The following is a 23,574-nucleotide window of genomic DNA, read 5'->3' on the forward strand; positions in this document are numbered from 1 at the left end:
TTTAAACCAGATTATCTTGAGTCACAGGCCAACCATTGACTTTGTAGTTGTATTAATAAAACTGAGACTAAATGTTTACGTCAGTAAGATAGACAGAAATTCCAGGACAGAAATCAAACTAATCATATGTCAAATCAATTTTCCCCATTGAAATGAATTGAAATGCCATTAATCTGTTCCGGACCCCCAAAAAAAACTTCAAATTTTTTTGTTAGATGTTTTTAAAAAAGGAAAATGTACTTATACGAATATTGTATAAAAACACAATACAATAGAATGTACTGCAATAAACTGGTTTTATTAAGTATAATGTACAGCATTTACCTTGGAGATCAAAAGAGTTGAAGATGCTGATGAAGGTCGTGGAGAAAGGCTGAACTGAATAACTGAATCTTATTCGCTGATTTTTGCCCTTTTCGCCGCACCTTCCTCACTTTCATCTGCAGGGGTTTTCTATAAAAACCTGTCCAATGAGGTCTGTTTCATCCTCCCTTTTAGAATGTTTCTAAAATGCGTTATGCAAGTGTCATTAAATAGCGCCGTCGCACATCCAGTTGAAACGTTTTCTGGGTGCTTCTTTTGAATAAAGTCTGAAAGTTTCTCCCACATTCCCAACATTTCCTTTATCTCACTTATAGAGATAACTTCCTCCGCGTCACCTATTTCCTGCAAATCCTCCATGTACTGCTGCATATGTAGCTCCTTTAGCTCCTCCATTGTCAGTTCCTTGGAGTGCTCCTCAATGAGCTCGTTGATGTCACCTTTATGCATTTCCAGGACCATGGAATTGCCGAGGGATACAGTTTCCTCCACCACTGCCGCTTTGGGTTCTAGTCTTTCAAAGTCCATTTCAGACACAACCTCAGGCCACATCTTCTTCCATGCAGAAGTCAAGGTCCTCTTTGTAACACCCTGCCAGGCCATATCGACAATTCTGAGGCATATCACAATGTTGTAATGGTCCTTCCAGAACTCTCGAAGGGTGAGGTTTGTGCTCTCCGTCACCTCAAAGCAGGGGCAGAACAGGTGCTTGGTGAAGAGCTTCTTGAAATTAGAACTCACCTGCTGGTCCACGGGCTGCAGGATAGGGGTGGTGTTGGGTGGAAGGTAGAGAACCTTTTTAAACTTGAACTATCAGAGGTTGTCATCTTCGAGGTTAGGTGGATGAGCAGGCGCATTGTCCAAGACGAGAAGGGCTTGCAGGGGTAGGTTATTTTCCTGGAGATATTTTTTAACGTCAGGACCAAAGACCAAATTCACCTACTCCACAAAGAACTGCCTGGTGACCCACGCCCTCGGGTTTGCCCTCCACATAACCTGCAGTTTTTCTTTCAGAATCTTTTGTGACTTAAAGGCTCTGGGGTTTTCCGAATGATAAACGAGCAGCGGCTTAATCTTGTAGTCACCGCTCGCATTGGCGCACAGTGCGAGGGTTAGCCTATCATTCATAGGTTTGTGGCCTGCCATCCTCATCTCCTCTACCGTTATACAAGTCCTCCTTGGCATCTTCTTCCAGAAGAGTCCTGTCTCGTCACAGTTGAAGACTTGCCGGGGGGATGTATCCTTTGGCTGCTATAATTCCGGCAAAAGGTTTGAGGTAATCCTCAGCTGCCTTCACATCCACGCTCGCTGCCTCACCATGCCTGACAATGAGTGAATGCTGGTCCTCTTTTTAAAATTCTTGAACCAGCCCCGACTGGCCTTAAACGGCTCACCTGATGCCTCGTCCGTCAAAGTGCTTGGGGTCTGCTGCAGCATATCAGCGTAAATAGCTTGCGCCTTCTTGCAGATTATAGCCTCCGTGATGGTATCTCCTGCAAGTTGCTTCTCCGTCAACTACACAATCAGCAGCTTCTCCATATTTTCATGGATAGATGTCCACTGTTTAGAAATTATTTTAACACCCTTGGCTGGTGTTATAGCCTTTATCAACCCCTTCTGCTTCAGTATGGTGCAGATTGTAGAAGTGCTACACTCGTACTGCTTTGCCAAGTTGACTACACACACACCTTGGTCATGTTTTTCGATAATTTCTTTCTTTAATTCAATGTACATCATCCGCTTCTTCTTTTCTGCACTGTCCTTTGCACTCACTTTCTTCGGACCCATAGTTGGAAAAACGAAGTTTTGCAAAATAATTACAAGCACAAATGCGAGCACAACACTGATGCTTCCACTGCGAGCTAACTGCTTAAAGTGAACGAGTGAGACACGGGATGTTGTGGCGTTCACTGCGCGAACTAGCGGTGGGGTGGGGTATCTGAAGCTGGCTCGTTACCCAAATTTTAGCTCTCAACTCAAAGCAAAAAAATCGACCAAGAGACTGCTCGTATCTCAAAAAACTTGTTGGTTAAGACACTACTAAGTCAAGGTACCAGTGTCTTACCAGGTACCAGTGATCTTACTTAGAAATTCAGTTTAATTTTCCTTCATCATGTATTTTTAGTTTTACTTTGTTTTTATTTCACAAAGATATTCCTATTTTATATAGGGATGCACGATAATATCAGATTTATATCTGTATTAGCAGATGGGTTAAAATTATTTTATCGGCATCGGACCGATGACTAAATTGGACCATTAATTCGAACTGATATTGATGACACATTCACTGTGTTCTGGATGTGCCAGACGTTTAGGCAACGCTGGCCTACTGTGTGAAAATGTCTGCAGTGTGGCAGTTTTTCCAAAGTGAGTGAGAGCAACATAAAATATGCCATTTGCAACACTTGTTCAACTAATGTTTTGTGCGGAGGGACCAAAGTGCGAAATTTCTATACCACCAACTTAATTAAACATTTGAAGACACGTCACCCTGACAAATATACAGAATTCCTCAGAGCAAAAGAGGAGAATCCTGTGCCACCGTGTACAAAATCAAAAACTACAGTTGCTCAACGCATTGATCAGTTACTTGAGAAATCAAAGAAATTTGATAAAGATAACCCTAAAGCTCAAGCAATTACTGCAAAGGTGTTGGAATTTATTGCTCTGGACGATCAGCCATTTTCTGTTGTAGAAGATAAGGGATTTTGATGGCTGCTTGAGCAACTCGAGCCTCATTGCCAGATACCCAGTCGCCGTTATTTTTCTGACATAGCGCTTCCAGAGTTACATAAGACTGTGGAAAGTCATGTGCACAAACTCTTTACTGAAGATGTCACAGCCATAAGCTTTACCACTGACTAGCAAAATACCCGCGCTTCGCAGAGGAGAAGTAGTTTGTTAAAGAAGTTATGAAAAAGAAAAGGAAACATTTTAAAAATAACATAACCTGATTGTCAATGTTAATTGTTTTGTCACTGTTATGAGTGTTGCTGTCATCAAGGATTTGATTATCATTATTTCTTTCAATCAAGTTCGTATTTGGAGGACGTGTTATTATGAAGTTACATTCCGTGTCAACTATTGTAAAGATAACAGGTTTCATTCATCGAAGTGTTCACTACGCAAATCGCTACTCCTGAATGTAAGATGTTTAACAGGCATTCCCGGTATTAACTTGTGCTAAACGTACCATGGTGTGACGTAAGGGGAGCTGACTGTAAAAAGGCAAGGAGGCGCGTATTTTGAACGAAAAGGGAGAAGACAGTGAAGAAGCGGAAAAGTGAGAAGGAAAACTGTTTAAATAAAGAGCTAGGAAGGTGAATGGAAAGAAGCATCCAGCGGTAAAACAAGGAAGACTGTAATAAGGACGGTTCGGTGCATGTAGAAGGTGTAACAATAAGATTGTTAAGCCTCATGATAATGTTCCCGCAAGGAGGATTTAGAGAGATGCACTGGGAGAAGTATAATCTGAACCTCTCTACAGTTTAGTTTATTTTTGGGTTGTAATGTTCATTAAACTTACGTATCATCTAGTCCAGTGGCGGACCATGCATCTCACACCTAGGCCTTCAGTAGTGCTCCGTTTGAATCAACCCGCCCCTCAAAAACTAATTTATGTTTATGAAAACCATAACATGCACACGTACCGGACCTGGTACATAACGACGATTGGACGACGTCACAATCATGTCACAGCCATGTGTGCATGCCCCTCTGTCATGCACCTCGACATACTACACATCAAATGAAAATTCAGAGTCTCGTCTTTCCGATGATATAAACCATTTTGACACACAACAACCACAGCACTGACACTAAATCCTTTTTTACAGAGAAGTAAATACTTTTAAGAGCTGACTTTTCCTACCTTTGAAGGCTCTCTGCAAGTCAAACATCAATATTTCCGAGCAATATTGATCTCATTCTGTCCGTAAGGCTCCAGGGAATATAATCCAGTAAAACGAAAACACACAATAGATCCTCAAAGGGACAAAAATTCCAGAAAACGTTTTTTAACTCGAGACTAGCTCCGACATTTTTTTTCATCTCTATTGGTCATATCAGACGTAATTTGTTTCTGTTCACAATAACCATGCTAAAGCATGTTACACGGAAGTGTTAGCTTCTGATTGACACCTAAGTTGGCCAATTACGAGGGGTCTGGGGGGTGACTGGCACCTCGTATAGCCAACGAGTGTCACAGACAGCTGAACGATGACGCACAACTCCAAACCCTGGTAGAATCTAACAGTTTGATTGGACGCTGTGAGTGACACTCCAAACTTACAGCCAATGAGCAGCTGAGCACGCCGATATGTTACTTGCCATACCAATTTGTAAATAAAACCGATCAGAGCTGCGCGAAGCTGGCATTTGTGCCAGTCTGCAGACTTGGTGCGTGGTTGTTTATTGTGATTTCACCTAGTTTTTTCGCATTTTAAATATGGATAAACATACAGATAAACATAAATACACTCTCGATTAAGTCGTAGATGAATGTACGCGGCGTCACAGTTTTCAATCGGACAATGGATATGTCTGAGGCAGAGAGCGACATGTAACACGCCCTTGTGCTTTCTGCCTGCTAGGGATTGCTACAATCAGTGGCACATGGAAAAACGCTGAGCTGTGTTGTAACAGTTTGTAAAAAATGTATATAGTTTGTGTGCATTTTATTAAAAAAAAAGTAAAAATTAAAATATATTTTTTTTTTTGGCCCATAAGACTTGTTTTGACTATTTTTATATTGAAATGTGTATTTTTTATTGTTTTTAGTATGGAATATGAATTTCCATAACTAATAGAGTGACACTGTGTGTAGATATAGATTCCTTTAGGTGTAAGCTTTCAGTAGAGCCCTCATTGATATATGTGGGTTGAAGCATTCAAAGGTTATTACACTTTTTCCATACGTTCCAAAATGTGGATAATGGATAAACCATAGGTCCCTCTAAAAAGCACCTGCCCACATAAAAACTGGTGTAAAAATGTAATTTTTACAGGTATTCTTTTCAAATTTGAAATGTGAGTAGTCAACAAGTTATTCTGTTGGTACATAGTGTGTTTCTGTCCCCACCTACCTACTGCAGCTATAGAGGCCTTTATTTTCACAAAAAAACTTAGGCGAGAACAAAAAAATTAATTTTTTCTGTGAGTTCTAATGTGCATAACTTTTGATCAGTCACACCTACAGTGATTCTGACTACTAAGGGTGAAACTAGAGAATGTTACCTTTACAAAGAGACCAAACGTGTTTATACTCCAGATAGTTCAATAACAGCAATGATTCTAATTTGAAGAGGTCAAATTACAAGCGATTTAGCAAAAATGACCCCACTTGATAAGGGGTTAAAGGCTGGATTTTTCTCTTTTTTGTGTTGTGAGCCTATATTTTTTGGGAAATAAACTATTTATTAGAAGCCTAAGAACACATCCTAACCATGGGTGCCAATAATTGTGGATGGCACTGTAAGCAAGTCCTGCTTTCAGATTCCACAGCAATCAGATGAATGAATATAAATGTTAATCACTGCATTTCTAAACTGTTTAATGAACTCAGATCTACTGATCACTTCTCTCTAGCATTTGACATATCAACTGATGCAACAGATACGGCTCGGGTATCAGTATTTGTCCAATATTTTAACTGAGACATTTTCAGAGAAGAATTACTGTGCCCGTTGTTACTGAAAGTGCACACAACAAATAAAGACATTTATATCCTACCTAACCAATGTAGTTTCTAGTGATGGTCAATAAAAAAATGTTAATATCATGTTTTCATGCAGAATGAAGAGAAAGAAGTCTATTATATATCAGATGCCAACAGTGACCAATGCTCTACAATGAAAAATGATGTGAAAAAAAAAAAAAAAAAATCTCACGTTACATGTGTCACAAAATCCACATGTCAGTAATTCAGCTTCATGCTCAAAATATGCAAAATGCATATGTAAGTGTTTGGATGAAATATTGTTATATACAACTTTCTGCAATTATCAACACATAACATACACAAGAAACCTAAAGCTTCATGAGAATGACTTTTTAAATTGAAGTCCTGCCTCTCACCCTCACTCGTTGGTCTAGAGTCCCTTTTTTTAATTTAAAAATTAACTGGTATGACTGCTGAATATTATGCAATAGATTTGTTGCATTGTATCATTTACCAGACTGTTTTGTGTGCAAAACTGTCAGAAACTCTGAGACATGCAATGGAAACTGTGATCAACATCCAGTCTTCAGAAATGCCTTTTCAAATAATACTAAAAGAGCAAGTCAGGCTAAACGGGTTATCACACAGTCTAATAGTCTTATAGGGGCAGGCTTTTTCTCCATGGAAAAGAATGATGAGCGTGTGAGACCATGAATTGATTATCGTGGGTTGAATAAGGTAATAATCAAGAATAATTATTCATTTCCACTTATATCCTCCTTATTAAATCAAGTAATGCAGTCTTACAATCTTTAAAAAATTGGATTTATGGAGTGCATATAGTTAAATCCGTATTAGGGAGGGAGATGAATGGAAAACAACTTTCAACACCAGAGCTGGTCATTACCAATATAAAGTCATGCCATAACGGTTGGCTAATGCACCTGTAGTATTCCAGTCATTTGTGGATGACACTTTTCAGAATGTTTTGAGCATTTACATATTAGTATACATTAAAAACATCTTTATTTTTCCAAATCATTATGACACCAATGTGATACATGTGAGGGAGGTCCCTCAATGATTAAGAGTGTCATCAGGACAAAGTGCTTTTCTTAGGAGCTATGAAAGTACTCCAAAGGAATTAGCAATGGATCAAACCAAGGTCACAATCATTTTAAATTGCAAACAGACAGAGGGTGTAAAGCAAGTACAAAGATTTGGGGGTTTTGCCTATTGTTATCATCACTTCATTCATAACTTCAGTTCAGTTATTGCACCCATCATGTCTCTAACAAAGAAAAAGCATCAACAATTTAGTTGAATGTCCAAAACTCAAGTAAATGTACACAAAATAAAAGCTGTTTTCATTCTGACTGTAATGCTTTGCTTAATGTCAGTAATGTCAGTATAAACAGAAAGGTGGAACATTTTAACACTAAGGTAAGAGCTACAGCTGACATAGTGGCACCTGAAAAGATAGTTAAGAAATCCTCCAGCACTATCATATGTTGGAAGACACAAAGAGTGTCTGTCTTAAAGAGAAAATGCTGGAGAGCTGAGCGTAAATGGAGAAAACTAAACTGATAGTCCACTATGAAATATTGAAGGCAAAAATAACTGAATATAACAATGCAGTTCACCTCGAGAGGCAGTACTACTTTTCTAAAATTCTAAATGATAATGCTGGAAATCCTCAAGTTTTCGACCATTTATTGTCTTTTAGATCCAGCTCACTAAATGGAATACCTCCCAAAAACTACGAGTGAAACTTGAAAGGCTTTTGGAATATTTTAAACACAAAATAAATTATATTTGAAATAATATAGTACATCACCCCAAAATGAATTAATTATGTGAATCCCAGCATGTTCTTTTAAGCGAGTTAAATTTTTTCAATAGAATAGATTGTCTTGAACCAAGTAGAATAATTTCTCAGCTGAAAACCTCCACCTGTGTCCTTGACCAAGTACCAACAGGCTTTTTTTAAAAGAAATCTCCAATGTCCTCTATTGATAGTATGCTTAACATAGGGAACTCATCATTAGATACGGGGGTCTTCCCTGACTGTCTAAAGACTGAAGTTCCTAACATACATATATTGTGGAAGTGGATGTTTTAAACCTGGGGATCGGTGCCATCCTATCCCAGAGATTTTGTGATACTGATCTGATTAATCACGGGCATTTTTCTCTAAAAACAACTTAACCCGGTGGAGCAGAACTGTGATGCAGGTGACCAAGAAGATGTTGGGTATTAAATTAGTACTAGAAGAATGGAGACACTGGCTGAATGGATCAACTTTCCCATTTATGAATTACACCAATTACACTAAACTTATTTACAAGAGGTAAAACAACTGAATGCACAAAAAGCATGGTGGACCCTGCTCTTAAGTCGTTTTAACTTTCTATTTCATATCATCCTGGGGATAAAAAAGGAAAGGAAGATGATTTATCCAGGATAGCAGTTCCCAACCTGGGGTCCATAGCAAAATGAGGAAAATAAAAGTCATATAATTATTATTTAAAAATCTGTAAAAAAAATAAAACATTTGTCCAGTTCACCTTGTATTTTAGTAATATCATTGTCACTTTTTTAGTGTGCTTGCAAATTATGCCTATTAATAAATGCGTTTTTCAAATACTAGCCAAAGGCTATCGTAAACGTACACACATTGCATTGTGGAGTTAAAGTGGGTCACAGCAAGCTAGGTATAGTGTGTTGGATTCAAAAACATGCATAATGATGAACCGTACGTCATTACGTATGGACTGTTTTTTAAAAAGGAAATGGTTCAAAGAATACACATCTTGTAGTTCTGCTTTAAGCTCATCATATTAGTCATATTCTAAAGCAAAATCTATATCTACAAAGTATGAAGTTTCATACATAGGGTTTGGATTTGTATTGGCTAAATGTGTTCTTTGTCAAAAAATTCTGTCAAATGAATGTCTAATAATATAATATAATATAATATATTTTGTGACCAGTGTTATTGCCGATTGGTGTCCTACCACCTAGAAAATACCCTTTTAAACAGTATTTCAATGGGAAACAAACACACTTTTAACTGGCCTTTTGTGGGAACAACTGCAGGTTTGCAGACTTACTACGTAACATGCTTCTCACATGGGGTTTAGAATATTTAACAGACCAAGCCACTACAAGATAAATTGCTCACTTTTCAGTCCTCTCTCCTCCAGAATGTGTATGCCTCAGCCATTGCTTCTGAGCCACTGAACTTGTTTGACGGCGAAAACTATAATGAAAAGAACCTTGTCCCAACTGTGAAATAATGGTTGGGGTTCTGTGATGCTGTTATTCCTCTAAAGGCCCTGGAAACATTGTTAGGGTACATGGCATCATGGATTACATGAAATATCAGGAGATTTTAAATCAAAACCTGGCTGCCTCCACCAGGAAACTAAAACTGGGTCGTCATTGGATCTTCCAGCAGAATAATGATCCCAATCCATGTCTAAATCAGCCCTGCAATGATTAACTTGCCACAAAATCAAAATTCTGCCATGGCCATCTCAGTTCCTTGACCTGAACCCTATTGAAAACCTGTGGAGTGAACTGAAGAGCAGAGTACACAGGATAGGGCCTAGGACCCTGGATGATCTGGAGAGATTATGTAAAGAAGAATGGTCTCAGATGCCATGCTCTGTATTCTCCAACCTTATAAAAGGTTACAAGAGAAGACTCCATGCTGTTATATTGGTAAAGGGAGGTTGTACAAAGTATTAAATGCAGGGGTGCCAACAATTGCGGTGCATATGTTTTTGTTAAAAATATTTATTTCTTGATGATGGCTTTGTTTTTCTTTAAATGAACTTGTTTCATTTAAAAGTTAGAAGCTTCTCATTTTTTCAGTTCAAGATGATGGTTCTTAATTATTTTTCTGACCCTTCTTACTAATATTTACAAAGATTGCCAATAATAGCGGAGGGCATATACATATCGGCCTTTGCGTTTATGTTATCCCGACCGGAAGAAGCATGGTTTAGTTGAGCAGGGGCATGGCTGAGGTGCTCTCACTAGGCAGCTTTTCAGAGCTACAATGGAGAAAAGAGATGGCATTGTTAACGTTGGTGTCACATCTTGTTCTGGCAGGGTATTGCATACCTTGTCTGAGCCTGGAAGATGAAGCCCATATGTGACTATATTGTCAAGCTTGGGTCACAAAGTTGCACAGGAGAGTTCAAAGAGTAGAAACTTTATTGCTGTTCTATCAGTTACAAACACAAGTCTCTTACATAGGCAAACCGGCCTCACAGGCAAAAGCTGTCAAACGTGACGTACCGCCCCTGACTTAATCTTCTGGATAAATGGGATACAGCAGGCCGGCGGCAATGGCTGAAGTGGAGGACGTCTGGGGAAAAAGAGACAGGGGATTGAGAGACTACAAGATGGCCGCAGCTCAATCTTTTAAATGTTCGTAGTCCCACGTAAGGAGCAAGTTGCGTGGCAAGTCAGCAAGCTGGCAGCCGATCCCACAAAGAGGTACTGAGAGTGTGTTTCTTTATCCATTGAAAAACTGTTTAAGAGGTGGTTTCTGTAGGCCCGGTGCATCCACCAGCAGCAGCGGTCACAATATATATACTGTGACATACAAAAGTTTGAGCACCCTTGCTTAAAATATCTGTTACAGTGACTAGTTAAGTGAGCAGAACATGAACTGATCACCAAAATGCATAAAGTGAAAGACAACACAATTCTTTCATCATTTTATGCAAGTTTAATGTATTATTTTTATTTTGTAAAATTGTATAGTGAAAAAAGAAAAGGAGCCCCATGCAAAAAATTAGGTCTCTGACCTTAATTAGCTTGTTAGGACTATGGCTTATTTACAGTCATCATTAGGAAACCCGGGTGATGCAAACTGCAAAACTGCATAAATTCTGACTTCCTAAAACCTTGTCCCAACAAGCAGCAGCAGTAAATTTAAGGTGGCCCGGCATTAAGACTTTTTTCGTAGGCTTCAGGGATTCTAGTGTTCATTGGAAGAATAATGAAAAGAACTAAAACAAGGTCTAAATGTGATGCTACATGCCCACTCTTGCAAGTAGCATAAGAACAACATGGCACTAACTGGGCATACACCGATAAACTCACCCAAACAATACAATACAATACAGTTTATTTTTGCATAGTCCAAAATCACACAGGAAGTGCCGCAATGGGATTTAACAGGCCCTGCCTCTTGACAGCCCCCCAGTCTTGACTCTCTGAGAAGACAAGGAAAAACTCCCAAACAAAACCTTGTAGGGAAAAATGGAAGAAACCTTGGGAAAGGTAGTTCAAAGAGAGACCTCTTTCCAGGTAGGTTGGGTGTGCAGTGGGTGTCAAAAGAAGGGGGTCAATACAATACAATACACAGAACAGAACAAATCCTTAATACAGCATAATAATAAAAAATTTAGAAGTACGGAGCAGAATTTAACAGTAGATGATATCACATAAGAAGATTTGGATAATTTTAGAGTCCTGGAGACCTCATCCATCAAGCTGCCTCCCCATTTGGCCATTCCACCGCTGAAACGTTGCTCGGCCAGCCAATCCGATGAAAGGACCCCTTTTTCCCATGATTCCTGTGATCCTCCATCAGGGATAACTTTACCAGAGGCAAACAAATCAGCGCATGAATCAACAAGCCAATACAGTGATCCCCCATCTATCGCAGAAGTTACGTTCCAGACCCATCAGCGATAGGTGAAAATCCGCGATATAGAATGACCACATAAATAAACATTTTTTTATAGTTTAAGCCTTAAAATACCCCTCCCACACACTTTAAACACATGTAAACTTATAAAAACACACTTTGTAAACACGTATGATATGTTGGATGTCGGGCTAAAGATATGAGTAACATCTCTCTATCATAAAAAAAAATCTTGGCAGGGAGACCAGGGAGACAAGATCTTCTCAGAAGAGAATTTGACGTCCCATGAGAGACATTTTAACATCACGCAAGACAAGGTAGACAGACAGAAACACAGCTGCTGTACAGGCTTTTAACTGATTGACGAGCAGAGCGACAAGCAGAACACGCACCTTGGCAGAAGCAGCACAAAGCCAGTAGCTGATCCGTCCACTTCTCCTTAGCTTCCCCCTTCACAACGTGAGTGGGAGAGACGCAAAGTGGCAGGAGCGTAGCGCGCCTCCAGGAGGGTTGAGCGAAGCGATTGAGACCAGATCATCTCAGAGAGACACTTTAACGACACACGAGACATTACAACCTTAGGAAGCAAAACCCGTGAGACGGTGACTTTTGCACATCACGCCCTACTTACAAACAATTTAAAACAAGTTCACGGACATCTAACCCTAACAGTTGTTGGAATGCTTTTGGCAGACACACTTCAGGTGCTCCCAGCTCTTAAAACAATGACAAGCAGAACACGTAGCTCGCCAGCAGCAGCAAGCCAGCAGATGATCCGAGCGCATCTCCTCAGCATCCCTCACCCCACCCCCCCAGAAACACGAAGTGGCAAAAGGACAGCTGCTGTACAGGCTTTTAAATGATTGACACAAAGCGCGACAAGCAGAACACGCAGCTGGCCAGCAGCAGCAAGACAGCAGCTGAAACGATCGGATCTCTTTAGCATGCGTTCAGACCCCCCCTTCACAACGCGAGCAGTATTATAAGTCCCGCGAGAAAGAGATTTAACCACGCCCGCGGCAGGAAATAAAGGACAAATATTGTTTTTAGAAAAGTTTTAAAGTAAAAATGAAAATAATGCATATGTAACAATTCCCAAGAAAATAATCTCTTTAAATTGTTTATCCGGTAAACCAAACCCGGGGGTAGGCGAGCGAAGCAAGCGGGGGCGGTGCCCCCTAGTAATAATAATAATAATAAACCTGCGATATAGCGGAGGCGCGATAGCTGAACTGCGATATAGCGGGGGATCACTGTGCTAACATTTACCTGGAAAACTTATATAAACAAAACACGACACATGAATGCCTTACACACCATCTAGCAATGTCATAATTGAGTGCTAAGAAATAAAGTAATGTGTGAAATAAAATCTAAATCAGTAATAAACTGGTAACAATACAGCAGAAAAGTGACATGGTACAGCATAAAATCAACCAAACATCCACTTCGTACAGAAGGAACATAAAAGCTGTTTCAACTCACTCCCGAAGACCTGTCCTTTACTGTAGCAACATGGGGAGCACCTACAGCAACACAAAGTTAAAAATGATAAGATCCTACAAGCATCCCAAATATAATTGCTTCAATATGATAGTGTTGGTGGCAAAATAAAAGAACGTCAAATCCAAAATTGAAAAATGTTCAGCATGTAGCAAAGTGTTTAAACATGATTATATGTACTGTATATAGTTGACGGATCTTTTCCAAAATCAGCACTCTGCATTGATAAGTGAATTTATAATATTCATCCTCATTTTGTTGTGGGGCATTAATTGCTGTTGCACCCCAAGCACTGTTTGTGTCTGCTTCTTCAGTGAGGGCGTAAGACAACTGTGAATGCTGATGTAGTAAGACATGCTTTCCATGCTCTTTCTCTCTTGACTTTTTACAATTTTGATTTACTCAGAGTATTTTTTTAGTATGCAAAACACAACATTACTATTAATTGCACTTTGTTTAATTTATGTGCAGTTACTTTATATTTAAAATCATTACAGCATGTGGAAGTTTCACGCACCCTAATATATTAGGGTGGCATTCTGTATATGTAGATTAGTCAAGGACTGTTTAGAATAGAGAATGAGGGAACAAGGAGTTTAGGACAGGTCAGGATTAATTATTCACAAGAAGGGATGAACAGTAGTGCAATAACAAATATGCATAGTATGTTAATTTCTAGACCAAAGTTAAAGTGCCAAAATGAAATAAGTAATATATTAAAAATTGTTTGTTTTATTTCCAGGGGTATCAAAAATAAAAAACTGAGTTGGAGTTGTATGTAGCTGCGCATAATTAATGTGGTACCTTGTCAAATGCTTTTTGAATGTCAAAATAAATAGAATCATTTGCTCCATTCTCATGTTGGTTTCTTATAGAATTCCAGCATGTTAGTAAAACACGACCTCCCTCTTTTGAACTCATGCTGACTGTTCAATAATACTCTTGTTCTTGCCATATGTTGCTTGCACTTTTCCTTAATTAATTCATTAAATTAATTTACTGAATTAAGCCTACTGACCTACAGGTGCTTGGATCTGTCCAACCACCTGTTTATATAATATGATAATATTTGCCATTTTCCAGTCCTTTAGAATTTCCGCAATATTTCACTGATCACTCCTATCACTTTCTTTTATGTGGATTCGTTCCCTAGACACTTTATACTACTTTGACATGGATTTTTACACACCGAGACTCATCTATTCAAGTAGTTAACTACAAGCGCTGAGACCAAATGCCCGTGCCGGTGTGGTTCCCTATTTACTTGACGAGGTAAGAAGGCAGTATTGTGGCAGCAGAGCCGAAGCTAAGCTAAAAGCGAAGAGGCTTGTAAGAAAGTGGCGTTTCAAACCTTTGGTACCATCTGTGATCCTGGGAAATGTGAACTCACTACCAAATAAGATCGACGAACTGGCCGTGCTGGTGAAAAACGTCAGGACCTACAGAGAATGCAGTTTGTTGTGTTTTTGTGAAACGTGACTAACAACTAAAATCCCAGATGCTAACGTGGAGCTACCCGGGTTTAGCACAGTTAGAGCGGACAGAGACGCAAATACCCACGGAAAGCGGAATGGAGGAGGACTTGCTCTCTATGTAAATACAAGGTGGTGTAAAACTCTAGACAGGTAAACATCAAAATCTCCACTTGCTGCAGGGATATCGAACTGTTGGCCGTAAGTCTGTGTCCCTATTATTTGCCCAGAGAGTTTGGACATGTCATTGTTGTTATTGTTTACATCCCTCCTCCGGCGGACGTGGAGATAGCAGGTGACATAATCCATTCCGCAGTTGCTAAGTTACAAACACAGCACCCTGAGGCGCTTGTGCTAATCACTGGAGACTTTAACCATTTGACGCTGAACAAACATTTCCTGCCTTCTCCCAGTATGTGGATTGTAACACTCGGGGAAACAGGACTATTGACCTAATGTATGCAAACGTTAAAGACGCATACAGTGCCACCCCGCTGTCTGCGCTTGGGAAAGCAGATCATAACCTGGTTCTGCTTCAGCCTCACTACAAACCAAGAGTGAAGGCGCTACCTACAACCACATGATCATTCAGGAAGTGGTCCCCTGAGGCAGAGCAGGCTCTGGGAGACTGCTTTGGAACAACGGACTGGGATATCCTGCAGGGGTCACATAGTGAGAACATTGAGGAGGTTGTTGACTGCACTACTGACTACATCAATTTCTGTATGGATATTGTAGTTCCAGTAAGAACAATATGCTGCTAAGCTAACAACAAGCCATGGATTACAAGTGACATCAAGGGCCTTTTGAACTAGAAGAAAAGGACTTTTTAAGGCTGTGATCAGCATGAGCTCAAGCGCATGCAGAAGGAACTCAGAGTCCAGCTCAGGGCATCGAAGGAGCAGTACAGGAGAAAGTTGGAGCAGAAGTTGCAGAATAACAGCATGAAGGAAGTGTGGGATGGGATGAAGATCATCACTGGCTGCAGCTCGAAGTGGGGTGCCACCATCGAGAGAGACGTGGAGAGATCAAACCAAATGAACAACTTCTTTAACAGGTTTGACCACCCTAACCGACTCTTACTTTGGAGTACTGCACCCTCCACCCATCCTTCTGCTGATAACAGCATAGGAGAGACATCCCCACCCATAATTACAGCAGCCCAGTTAAGCAGAGAGCTGAGGAGAATTCGTGCCAGCAAAGCAGTGGGTCCAGATGGAGTACCGCCACAACTGCTGAAGGCCTGTGGGCTGGAACTGGGGAGTCCTCTACAGCGCATCTTCAAACTGAGCATGGAACAGGGGAGAGTCCTGAGACTTTGGAAAACATCTTGCATCACCACAGTCCCAAAAGTATCACATCCTAGTGAGCTGAATGACTTCCGGCCTGTCACCTTGACGTCACATGTGATGAAGACCATGAAGCGGCTGCTGCTTCACCACCTGAGGCTACAAGTCCGCCACGCCCTTGACCCTCTGCAGTTTGCATAGCAGGAGAAGGTGGGAGCAGAGGATGCCATCATATATATGCTACACCGATCCCTCCTCATAACCAGCCCTGTCAGTGCCAGTGGTTGCATTGAAGTCACCCATGACCAGAGGAGTGTCACCTAACGGGCACCCATCAAGCACAGAGCGAAGTTGTGAATAAAAATGTCTCCCTCAACAAGACATCACTCACTGCGGTCAGAGCATACACTGAGACAACAGACAAAGTACCCAGTTAGTGCCATAATCGGAGTCTCATAATACGCTTGTTAAAGGAGTGACATCGGACACCATCGGAATAAGCCAATCCTCTACAACAACAGCCACTCCCCGAGTATGACAGCCATCAGAGCGACCAGATCAATAAAAGGTGCATCCATCTACAGAGATCTGGCCAGTCCCAGATCTGCACACCTCAGAGAGTGCCGCCACTAAAATGCAGAGTTTATGCAACTCCTCCGACAGCAGAGGAAGATGATCATCATGCCAGAGGGTCAAGAGGTTCCATACTCCTACCCAGATGGGCTGCCTCAAACTGGGACCCAAGCACTGCCATGCAGTGGGTGATGCCTCAGCACCACACAAGTTTTGATGCCCAACAGGCCTGACCCCACTGGCTCTCCAATGGTTTAGAGTCTTCTGGGGATGGGGCTCTCGAGGCCTTTCCTCTATCCCCTTCATTATGCGAGCAGCCTTCCTATGGACCCACGGAAGGAAAAAAGGAGTCCTTTCTGTCATCTCATAGTTGTGTGAAGGTTTTTTTTTACGGTGGCTGGAGTGCCAATCCTGCCACCAACCCTCATGATTTCGATGCAAGTTAAAGGACTGCTTGCAGGGCCGGATGCAGTTTAACATCATACCCAAGACTTTGATGTCACTGTATTGAAAACTGAACCATAGCATTACGTTGCAGTCAATCTGGCATTGTCATGTCTCAGCCAGGGTTTCTCCCCTCTCTGGGGTTCAAATTCATGTGTTATGCTTCTTTTGTTCATTTTTGATTCTTTTCATGTTATGCATACCTTTCTTTTTATTTTTTTCTGCTTGTATAAGATGCCTTTGTATAGCTCCATATGTTTTCTGGGTGGTCCCCAAATAGGCAAGGCTATCTGTCAGTCATCACCAGGGACTACTCTCTACCCTATATATCTGGAGGGTCTTCCCACTGAGCTTCAGAGTGGCAAGTTATTACATTTTACTTCTTTATAACAATGTATTGGTTTCTTTGACCTATTGGTCTGTTTTTTTTTTAAATATTCTTAGTATTTTGCATTGGTACTCTATTTGATTTTGGATTTGCCTTTAACAGGCATTGTATGCCTTTTGTGCTCTTCGCCACTTCTAAGTGTTACAGAGCATTTTTCTTGCAAAGATTTACAAGAAAAGATTTTTGTTTGCCCTTGTTACTAGCCGGGGTTGATGGTTTCTCCCTTTAGTGGGCATTTAGTGGGCATCTCTATGATGTAAAGAAACTCAAATGATCACAGACCCAATTTAAGTTTTTTCATCAGTTATATTCCACTGCACACAAAGTAATATGCTTGAGAAATGACCCGAGAATTTACCTGTAACCTTTTTACCTGAACTTCAATGTTTAGTTTTTGGTCTGGTGTGCCTAATTTTCATGAATCCATTCTCCCTAATAACATTCTCTTTTTTTCTCACATCTTTCTACTGCTAGACCTCTCTACTGTCCATCTTTCTGTGGTTAGGTGGTACAGGGTTGTTATTTTATTATATGAAAAAAATGCTTGTTTCTATAAGATGTTAATAAAAAAAAATGATTAAAAAAATAAGGAGAAAGAAAACTAACTTAGATTAATGTTTTCAAATATTGTCCTGCATATGTATATATATCATACACACATATACAAAAATAGATACACGCACATATTTACACACATACATACATACACACACACTCATATAGTATCAAATATTCATCTTCTACCACAGTAAAGATTTATTGTGTGTACTTTTACCAGTTAATGAACTTTATTTATAAACTAAAATTCATATATCTATTAGGAATTAACTAAAATGCCACAAATCAAGGGGCATCCTGATGTTTAACACTAGAATTACCAAGGCTTACTAAAAAACTCATAAATCTGTCCCACCTTAAAGCCCTTCACACCTCTCCATCACCGTCTTTTGTCTTTTAAATGTGTCGATAAGCAGCAAGCAGCCTGCTATCACATCCCTCCACTGTCACACAATGTTTTCTCAGCTCAAGTCTGTTTACCTGTGTGTCAGTTGCTTAGAGTTGTATAGACTAAACACTGTATCATTATTTAGAACAACATTCCATGTAAACACATTGTTAAAATAGAAACGTTTTCATGTTTTAGTAATAATTGACTTCTTTCTTCTTCTTATTTCGGCTGCTCCCATTAGGGGTTGCCACAGCGGATCATCTTCTGTCCCCTGCATCTTGTTCTGTTACACCCATCACCTGCATGTCCTCTCTCACCACATCCATAAACCTTTGCTTAGGCCTTCCTCTTTTCCTCTTCCCTGGCAGCTCTATCCTTAGCATCCTTCTCTCAATATACCCAGCATCTCTCTTCTGCACATGTCTAAACCAATGCAATCTTGCCTCTCTGACTTTCTCCCAACCATCCAACTTGAGCTGATCCTCTAATGTACTAATTTCTAATCCTGTCCAACCTCGTCACACCCAATGCAAATCTTAGCATCTTTAACTCTGGACCTCCAGCTCCGTCTCCTGCTTTTTGGACAGTGCCACCGTCTCCAACCCATACAACATAGCTGGTCTCACTACTGCCCAGTAGACCTTCCCTTTCACTCTTGCTGACATCCGTCTGTCACAAATAACTCCTGACACCCTTCTCCACCCATTCCACCCTGCTTGCACTCTCTTTATCACCTCTCTTTCTTTTAGTAAGAATTGACAAAATGCAGAAATGAAGTATAAAATGTGTGAAGCCTGAAGTCCGAATATCAAATAAACATTTTCACAAAAGGTACAAGATAACAAAACAAGTGCACTTTTATTCAAGTATTTAACTGCAGAAAAAGAACCACAGTTTTTTCATATGCTTTGGTAATTCTAGTGTTAAGGAGGTGATTTCATCTCAGTAAACCATAAAGGGAAACTTCTCCTGCTCTGTGGATGGGACAGCTTATAAAATGCAATACCTATGAAATGTTGAGTATTAAATAAAAACAAAAATTATAATCTGTGGCTTACACTGAATGTGACTTACAAGAGTATTCCAGCTATGAAAAATAGGAAGAATGGATTTTCCACCATGTACTTGTGAATCCAGGTGAACCAGGCCAAATTGGCATTTTCAGTCTCCAACTTGCGCACCCAGATTTTTCCTGATTCAAAGATTGTGTTCAGACTCCGGAAAGGCCCGCAGACATTTGATGGCCTAATTCTGTAATGAGAAACATAAAAACAAATGTTTGAAAATATTCAGTCTATCATTATGAAACCTTTAAATTAGTGAAAAACAACTTTACATAAATGTATTGACAATAATTAGCAAAACTCTTTTATATATACACCTTTTTTTCAGATTAGAACAGTGATTGGTGCATTAAATACTGTACACATTATTTACTTTTGTATTTGGCACCATTGTCAACATTAAGTCTGGGTTAACTGTTCTTAAATGAAGGTGAACTGATTACACCTGTTTAAGTTGAAGGTTCAATAGACTCTTCTGCTGATGCAGTACTCTAAAAATATACAATTTCAATTTTTATGAAGGATTAGTCATTTTTGCAATATGGCTCTCAATACCTTTGTTAAAAAAAAAAATCCTGATTAGTACGGACATATTTTATTGGTAACTGATAAACCAGTGTTGTTAACGCACTAACATCATATAGACACTCTAAAGTTTCTTACTTGTAAACTCAATTTGTCAGCTTTCAAAATGGCTGCACATATTTACTGGTGTATATTGTGTATGTATGTATGTACTGTACAGTATATACTGAAGTGTGTGTGTGTGTGTGGATGCTCTTTCCCCTAGAGCCATTATTGGGCACCAGACCTTTTCACCCTTCCAACTACCCCATTCCCAAGTCTTATAATGGACCCCGCAGGTTTGGACCAACCCCAACCCCTTCCAAGTCTAGGCTAGGCCGCACACCATAAACTGTCCTCCACCGTCATTCTCCGTCTCCCCTACTCCCCCATCTACACACACACATGAAGCTTACACTGGCCCTATAACTTTGCTGCCCTGTAAGGCCTACAGCGGACCATCAATTTTTGCCACCCTTCTTCATGGGTCTTTAATGGGCTCTGCACTTTTGGCCTTTCTCTCAGGCCTAAACTAGGCCCGGCCACTCATTGTCCGATCATTCCAGCAACATACAAAAAAACAGAAGAAGACCCATGCTTCTAAAAAAAAAAAAAAAAATCACAAACTAACATGGCAGCCCAGAAAAAAAACAGGAAACATTCCAAGCAGTAACAGCGGCCCCTCACAGGGATCCAAGGCAAAGCAGATGTGCTCTTAAATCATTGAACAATGGTATGAAATGTAACAATAATAAAATGGTAGGAGACCAGTAGGGTCGAATTTGCAAACTCAGCACCATCAGCTTTGCCACAGAATGCTTCAATATAAATCCTCCAATGAATTGTCAAAAAAAAAAGTCAAAAGATAATAATGAAAATGACAACTAACAGAACTATGGGAAGCAAGTAGTATGATATTCTATATTATATCTTTCATAACTGAGCATTTCCACTCTGCAAATGCAATATTATGACACAAACTAGAAAAAGTAGACACACACTTCTAGCCTGGGCAAGCAAATAACAAAATGTCACTGAACGTGTGTAAACAATATTCTTTTACCCAGTCCACCTAAACTTAACCGGACAGTCAAAGCAATGTGGTCTTCTGGAAATGAATGGATGACTGAAAATGTAAAATCACCTGCAGCACCTATATGTAAGAACCACAACTTTTAAATCAATTTTAATGGTAAATTCATATTTTGACTGGTTTGAATTTGAATAGAATGTAGTTTTCACATAGATAATGGAAGATTGTATTTTACCCCTTGGCCTAACAAGTTAATGAAATGCTCTTAATTTCCCTCTATATCCCATTGTGACAATAAACATATCAGAAGTTAGTTTAGATAGCTAGAAAGAAACATGAACTGTTAGACAGAAAGGAATTGAGGGCATGCACTATATTTTGTATTTACAGTATGTATGTCAAATATAGGTCCTAGTGTATGAGATAACATACAGAAACTTTTAAGAAATGTACTGTGGAAGATCAGGGGTCGTGCAGCCCCCTAGCCCAAACACAGACAGGCACAGAGACACAAGTCCAAGCACACGCTTTTATTTCTTTTCTTTTAGCACACAAATCACAAGATAATATCGCTCAGTCCTCTCTTTCTTTCTCTTCCCTGCTGCCTCATCTCCTCTCTGCAAGCTTGGTCTTCCTCCTGACCCTGGCTCCTTGAACGGAGTGAGGCGGCCTCCTTTATACTGTATCTGGAAGTACTCCAGGTGCTCCCTGACACTCATCGGGCAGCACTTCCTGGTGTGGTGGAAGTGCTGCAAGTGTACCTAAAAGTACTCCAGGTGCACCCCAATCCTCTCCTGGTCGCACTTCCAAGTGTGGTGGAAGTGCTGCAGTTCAGGGCACCAAAAGTGTCCAAGTGCCCTCTGGCAGCAGCCATTGGCCCCAACAGGGTTGAGCTTCCAAGATCCAAGGCCCAGATGCAGTCCAGGGAGCTGCCCTTTCGCGTCCCGGGGGAGGTATTGTCTCTCTCCCGGTCCTTTCATCATCAACGCGTCCCGGCCGGGCAAGGGATCCAGCCGTCCACCACAGTACTTAGACGCTTAAGTATTAACAGAATATCGTACTCAAGAAGTGTTCATTTTTTGTGTGTATTATCAGTTTCCTTCTTTATTTTTTATGTAAACTGCTTGCTTTGAATTTCACCAAAACTTTTAAAATGAAGACACTTGGACTGTGAAGTTTTTTTGTACATCATTTTGAACCATTTTAATCTATGTTTTTCTTTGGAAATACTGCACAAATGCAGCTGCAACATTAGAGTGTGCTAGTTCCTCCTTGACGCCTCATGCTTAATAACACCCTACCTTCAGAATAATATGTGTGTGCTGATGGCTTTATTGTAGCATATAAAAGGTGACCAAATCAACAGATCAATGTGAATGCTGTCAAGGAGCACAGAAAAGCATGCATCAAACTATAAGAGCACTTAATTTTATGAGTTACAAGATGTGCATATCAAAGGGCAAAGCTTCCTTAAATCTCCTTAAGTAAGTAGATGGGGATTTGTAATAGCATCGTTAAACATGGCATGGGTGGATGGTTACTACAGGTAACCTCCACAAAGCCACAGTTTGTTTAAATGTGAAAGATCAAGCTAACAATCTCCAAAACATGTAATTTTACAATAATTATCAAGGCTGTCTGAGAATTAAGGAGGAAAGAGGCAGCTCAATCTATTATTTAAGAATATGTTCAGTAATCAGTGGCATTGCCACTGATAACCACAAGAAGCATGATGACCGTACCTGGTGAATCAAACATGATCATTCAGAGCAGGAGTGTGGACCCTTGGGTCAATCGAACATTGTTATTTGAGTGTGAGGGGGATTGAGTATGATTGTTAGAGCAGTGACCTGCCACAACCCACAGTGGCCCGCTACCAATATAAACAACAATGACTTGTGACCCACAAGCAGCAGTCCACGACCTAGTGGTTGAGAAACACTGCGATAAGTCATGTTGTACGACAGACTGGAATTATCCATTTTGCTATGCCTGGCTTAACACCCTGCTGCCAAACACTCTTAATGTCAGCTAAAGAGTCTCAGTTTCCTCCCCACAGGATCTCTTCGGAATGCAGTCTCTGCACACTTATCTGATAAAAATGATCAAGTGACACCCCAGAGATGGTTCTATGAGGCTCCATCTAAACAACCAACCTCAAACAAAGAGCCATAACTCAACAATTAGCTTAATAATGAACAAGGCTTTGTCTCATTAGTCAACCAAAAAGGATGGGCTTGTGTGCAAGATACTGATTCCTTGCTTTAAAAACCCTCACACACCACAAATTTGGGCTTACTCTCTTAAGCTCACTGCTTTGCCTAGCTGCAACTTTTGCTCTCTAGAGCAGAGACCCCATAGCCTACAGTGTGGAGTGATCCCTTGTACTCCAAAGGGAAACCAGTGCAAGACTGGATGAGTGAAAAAGCTTCTCTCTATTAGAGCTGAAAAACAGAGCCACAAAAGTACACAAGCAAGAATGAGATCACATGTGAAACAGCCACATGATTGCCTTGCTAATGACTAGAGCTTAATAATCACTAGCCACCCAGCAGGCATAAATTTGCTAGCAACCAAAGACACTGTGCAAAAACTTTGGAAAAGAAAACTGTAATACTGCTTAAAACCAGGTTGAACAAAG

General features: G+C 40.2%; 1 protein-coding gene across 2 annotated transcripts in view; it reads right to left on the bottom strand.

The window, feature by feature from the left end:
• tmc6b (transmembrane channel-like 6b) overlaps positions 1-23,574 on the bottom strand; it is a 139,758-nt gene that overhangs the window by 8,818 nt on the left and 107,366 nt on the right. For both annotated transcript variants that reach the window (XM_039739535.1, XM_039739536.1), the window contains exon 18: positions 19,347-19,523. In XM_039739535.1, the coding sequence (XP_039595469.1) occupies positions 19,347-19,523 (177 nt within the window). The remainder of the gene's footprint in view (positions 1-19,346; positions 19,524-23,574) is intronic.

The sequence above is a fragment of the Polypterus senegalus genome, chromosome 17 (genome assembly GCF_016835505.1).
Source record: "Polypterus senegalus isolate Bchr_013 chromosome 17, ASM1683550v1, whole genome shotgun sequence".
Lineage (NCBI taxonomy): Eukaryota > Metazoa > Chordata > Cladistia > Polypteriformes > Polypteridae > Polypterus > Polypterus senegalus.